General features: G+C 58.1%; 1 protein-coding gene across 3 annotated transcripts; it reads left to right on the top strand.

Moving 5' to 3' along the window:
• Positions 1-596: 596 nt before the first annotated feature.
• SP8 (Sp8 transcription factor) lies at positions 597-3838 on the top strand. 3 transcript variants are annotated; one of them, XR_010438799.1, is made up of 2 exons: positions 597-699; positions 884-936. XR_010438799.1 is itself a non-coding variant. In XM_064703311.1 (2 exons), exons 1-2 carry the CDS (start codon positions 679-681, stop codon positions 3258-3260), a joined length of 1500 nt encoding a protein of 499 aa, XP_064559381.1. In that variant the 5' UTR covers positions 664-678; the 3' UTR covers positions 3261-3838. The 3 variants fall into 3 exon arrangements, 2 of the variants coding, with proteins under 2 accessions (XP_064559381.1, XP_064559380.1); XM_064703311.1 differs by lacking the exon at positions 884-936 and adding an exon at positions 1782-3838 and having other exon boundaries at positions 664-699; XM_064703310.1 differs by lacking the exons at positions 597-699; positions 884-936 and adding exons at positions 1404-1463; positions 1782-3838.
• The last annotated feature ends 1064 nt before the right edge of the window (positions 3839-4902 follow it).

Here is a 4902-nt window from a genome sequence, read left to right as displayed (position 1 = left end):
CGACCCCTCCGCCAAGAACCACGCCTGAAAGCGCGGCCGGCGAGGGCGAGAAGGGAGGGAACGACGGGCAGCAGTGACCTAAAGTGTTCTCCCCCCTTGAGAAGAGGGGCTGACCAGAAGGGATCTGCAAGGTGAGAAAAGGGCGCTAGTGTAGAAAAGGAATGCTACCGCTCTCGCCATGCCGATAATCATAGTAAGACTGAGATTATGATGATGATCATGATGGTATAAAAATTCAAACATAAACCGCTCCGAGGGGGAAAAAAACCCAACAACCTCACAACAACTGTTGTCAAATTGCGCACACGGCCGTGGGGTGGGGGGCTGATGGAAAGGGGCGGCCGGAACGCAGCGGCCCGAGCCGGGGTGAGCGGTCCCGGCGGACCGGCACCGCAGCCGCGCCGCTCGCCGGCGTGAGTGCGTGAGGTCATCAGCGCCGGCGGGGCCCGCGGCCCGGCTCGACGGCGCTGCTGACTTCACGCGGTCACGTCGGCGAGCGAGGCGGCGGTGCCGGGGATTGGCTGGCGGCGGCTCAGCGGCACTTCAAAGCCGGCGAGGGAGCTACAATTGTGGTGGAATGGGCGGAACTGATCATTGTATTGCACACCTCTAAAAAAAACACTGCCTCTGATTTATCAATATAAAAAAGATCCTCTGAGAGGAGGGCACTTTTGTGTGATGGCAACTTCACTTCTAGGGGTGAGTCTAAGGATTTTTTTCTCTTGCTGGTTTAATTGGTTTCTTTTTATTGTCGATTGGAGGGGGTTAAAATAACCCCTGTCTTGACCGGGGCTATCAGTCTCCTCTATTCAGCCTGGGGTTTTTTTTCTTCTTCTTCTTTTTTTCTTTTTTTTTCTTTTTTTTCTTTTTTTTTTTTTTTTAGCTTAAGTACAAGTGAATTTAGGTGAAAAGAAAGAGTGAGAGGGGGAAAAGGGGGCAGAGTTACTTTTCAGTGAGCAAGAAAAGGTTTTAAGGGCATTTGTAGAAACAACCTACAGCGCCTGGGCTGTGCTGTTCCTGTGCCCCCGAAGAAGTGGCTTTTCTTCTTTACATGTGACTGCTGGAAGAAAAAAAAACAACAAACAAAAAAATAATCCCAAACCCAGCACTATCGGGGTTTTTTTGAGTGCAATTTAAAAAAAAATTTGCAACAGATTGTGGCTTTTTATTTCCGTTTAAAATAACACAACTCACCGTGTCTAGCAGGTACGTTCAACTCGTGTATGCATACATATTTACATATGTTAAATTTATATATGTATTTCATTATCGTTGCTACGTAAATTAGGCTGATTTAAAGGACGCTTAAAGAAAAAAAAAAAGCAGTAATTTGATAGTCCTGCGATTCTGTATTTAAGAAAACAGCCTTACTGGCCTGAGGGACGGGGACCAGCCACGTCCCGGGGAAAGGGAGCAGGCTGAAACGTAGCTGCCGCCGTGCCGGGGGCATCTTTAAAGCTACGGTAACAGACGCAACTTTTTTCCCCTCTCTTTTTTTCTTCCTCCTTTTTAACCCTTCCTGAGCTCCTTCGGGGGAGGGGAGTTGGATTGTGAAAAAAAAGCCCCGGTAGGCGTTTGGAGGCAGAACTGCAGTGCCGGCCCCAGCGAAGGGTTTCCCCCGCGGGAGTCGCGAAACTTTGCGCCCGCGGCCGGGCGGCGGAGCGGAGCGGGGCCGGGCGGCGGAGAGGTGCCGGGCGCGGAGCGCGGGGCGCGGGGCGGCGGCGCGGGGCCGCTCCATCCCTGACGCCGGCGGGACGGCCCTCTCCCCTCTGTGCCCGCAGGAGGAACCGCGGGTAGGCTCCACGCCGCTGGCCATGCTCGCCGCGACCTGCAACAAGATCGGCAGCCCCAGCCCCTCGCCGTCCGCCCTTTCGGACAGCGCGTCCTCCTTCGGCAAAGGCTTTCACCCCTGGAAACGCTCCTCCTCCTCAGCCTCGGCGGGCAGCTGCGGGGCCGTGGGCTCCGGCCTCCCGGGCTTCGGCGTGGCGGGCGCGGCGCGGAACGGCTCCTCGGCGGCGGCGGCGGCGGCAGCGGCGGCGGCGGCCGCCCTCGTCTCGGACTCGTTCAGCTGCGGCGGCTCGCCGGGCTCCAGCGCCTTCTCCCTCACCTCCAGCAGCGCGGCGGCCGCCAGCTCGCCCTTCGCCAACGACTACTCCGTCTTCCAGGCGCCGGGCAGCGCCGGCGGCGGCGGCGGCGGCGGAGGCGGCGGCGGTGGGGCGGCAGGACAGGAGGCGGCGGCGCACCAGCCCGTCTTCATCTCCAAGGTGCACACGTCGGTGGAGGGGCTGCAGGGCATCTACCCGCGGGTGGGCATGGCGCACCCCTACGAGTCCTGGTTCAAGCCCTCGCACCCGGGGCTCGGCGCCGGCGAGGTTGGCTCAGCGGGCGCCTCCAGCTGGTGGGACGTGGGCGCCGGCTGGATCGACGTGCAGAGCCCCAACGGCGCGGCCGCGCTGCCCGGCTCGCTGCACCCCGCGCCCGGCGGACTCCAGACCTCGCTCCACTCGCCACTGGGCGGCTACAACTCGGATTACTCGGGCCTGGGCCATTCGGCCTTCAGCAGCGGCGCCTCCTCGCACCTCCTCAGCCCCGCCGGGCAGCATCTCATGGACGGATTTAAGCCGGTGCTGCCCGGCTCCTACCCGGACTCGGCCCCCTCGCCGCTGGCCGGCGCCGGGGGCTCCATGCTGGGCGGCGGCCCCGCCGCGCCGCTGGCCGCTTCTCCGCGCTCCTCCGCCCGCCGCTACTCGGGGCGCGCCACCTGCGACTGCCCCAATTGCCAGGAGGCCGAGCGGCTGGGGCCGGCGGGGGCCAGCCTGCGCCGCAAGGGGCTGCACAGCTGCCACATCCCCGGCTGCGGCAAGGTCTACGGCAAAACCTCGCACCTGAAGGCGCACCTGCGCTGGCACACGGGCGAGCGGCCCTTCGTCTGCAACTGGCTCTTCTGCGGCAAGCGCTTCACCCGCTCCGACGAGCTGCAGCGGCACCTGCGGACCCACACGGGCGAGAAGCGCTTCGCCTGCCCCGTCTGCAACAAGCGCTTCATGCGCAGCGACCACCTCAGCAAGCACGTCAAGACCCACAGCGGCCCCGGAGGCGCCGGGGGCCCCGGCGGCGGCGGCCCCGGCGGCGGCCCCGGCCCCGGAGGCAAGAAGGGCAGCGACACCGACAGCGAGCACAGCGCGGCCGGCAGTCCGCCCTGCCACTCCCCGGAGCTGCTGCCGCCCCCCGAGCCCGGCCACCGCAACGGCCTGGAGTGACGGGCGCAGGCTCGGGGCCGTGGCGCCCCCCAGTCCCGCCGCCCTCCCGGTGGCGCAGTCCCCCGAGCTCGCAGCCTGCGGCGGGGACGCGGACACGTAAGTAGCTGGCACGGCTCCGCAAGAACAGCGCTCAGCCCCGCTGCCCTCCTGGAGCCCCGCACGGGGCTGGCGGTGCGGCCGGGCCGCGCAACCCCCGCCACGGGGGCAGGGGAGCGGCTCGGCAAGGGCGGAGAGCCGCGAACCCCCACGGGGCGGCCCCGCCGCCGCCTCCTTTCCCCTTCGCCTCGAGACGCCCCCGGCCTCGTGTTGCTTTTAGAGCGGAAAAAACACCCACGTCCCCTCTCGCTTTGCTGCTGGAGACCGTCCCGCACTCCCTCCCCGGCAGAGCCGCGCTCGGTGCCCCGGCGGGGCGGGCAGGCGGGCCGGGGCTGCTCCGCGGCGGGGCCCCGACGGCAGCGCCGCCAGCCGCGCTCCGGGCCCCGCACAGCGCCGAGCTGACCCTCGGAGCTGCTCCCATCCCGGTGCCTGCTCGGAGCCCGTCTGCTCCCCGGGACCGGGGCGGCAGTGCGCTTTTTTCCCTTCCCTTCCCCCCCCCCCCTTTTTTTTTTTTCAATTTTAACAAATCGTTTACCTCCTCGAGTCCGAATTTCACTGCGTTTGCCAGCATATTTGTATAATTCTCGTTTGAGCAGGAATCGCGAAATACGTTGAAAATTATTAGGTTGAAAGTCGTATATTTTTTTTTAACTTCAGACAGATGAAGAAGAGCCGTGGGTTTCAAGCGAAGATGTATTTCCAATGCCAAAAAAGGGAGGCCGGGGGGGAATAAGAAAATTAAATATTTGTAAAATGCGTCTGAACCTATAGGTTTGTACCACTGGGAAATCGTTCTAGATTAGCTAACAATTAAATAAAACTCCACCAATATATCGGTGTGAGGTGCAGTTGTCCAGGAGACGATTTTGTATAGTATTTTTCTTGTAAATTTCTTCCAGTAAATATTTGAAAATATATTGAAGTACACTTGAGCTTTTTTTTCTTTTTAATTTTTATTTCTTTTCCTGTCACGAGAAAACATTCTTGTTGCAGTCCTGGTTCACTGCATTTTTTTTTTTTCTGGACTTCTCTCTTGAAGTGTGCATCAAATCACTCTTCAGGATATAGGTTTTGCTTGAATATTAATTTAGCTAGGCATACAACTGTAATTAAGCAAACAATATTTGATAAATGTTGAATGACATTTAATTTAATGGAGCATGTACTTATTTGCATTTGCTGGCAGTTCAGGTATAGTTACGGTGAGAGTTCTCCTATATTTCATAAAGTGGGTTTGCCACAACCCATGTATTAAATAAACTGTCCAAGTGAAACTGAACTAACGTTGGCCTATGTGTATTTCCTGAAAATAATATTGATAAATGTTAATAAACACTCCTGACACTACATTATCGGTTTGCAATGCTGCAAACTAATTGTCTCATTGTAATGTTGAAATAATTTGGATATTTCACATTGAAATGAAAAGCCCTTCGCTGGAACATTTTAGATTTGCATTTTAAATGCATGAAATGTAATTGATTTTTATCTGTAATATTTTAAATGGTATTAATAAACTCCAGAAAATCATTCTACCTTAGGTCAG

Source organism: Zonotrichia leucophrys, chromosome 2 (genome assembly GCF_028769735.1).
Source record: "Zonotrichia leucophrys gambelii isolate GWCS_2022_RI chromosome 2, RI_Zleu_2.0, whole genome shotgun sequence".
Taxonomy (NCBI): Eukaryota; Metazoa; Chordata; class Aves; order Passeriformes; family Passerellidae; genus Zonotrichia; species Zonotrichia leucophrys.
The sequence above is the reverse complement of the archived record's forward strand: the minus strand, read 5'-3'. Positions and strand labels throughout refer to the sequence as shown.

Bases quoted from the DNA above. Each gene is read 5' to 3' on its own strand.
- SP8 (XM_064703311.1), top strand. From the start codon at position 679: ATGGCAACTTCACTTCTAGGG. The intron at 700-1,781 runs GTGAGTCTAAGG...CTGTGCCCGCAG, and splicing joins TGGCAACTTCACTTCTAGGG to GAGGAACCGCGGGTAGGCTC.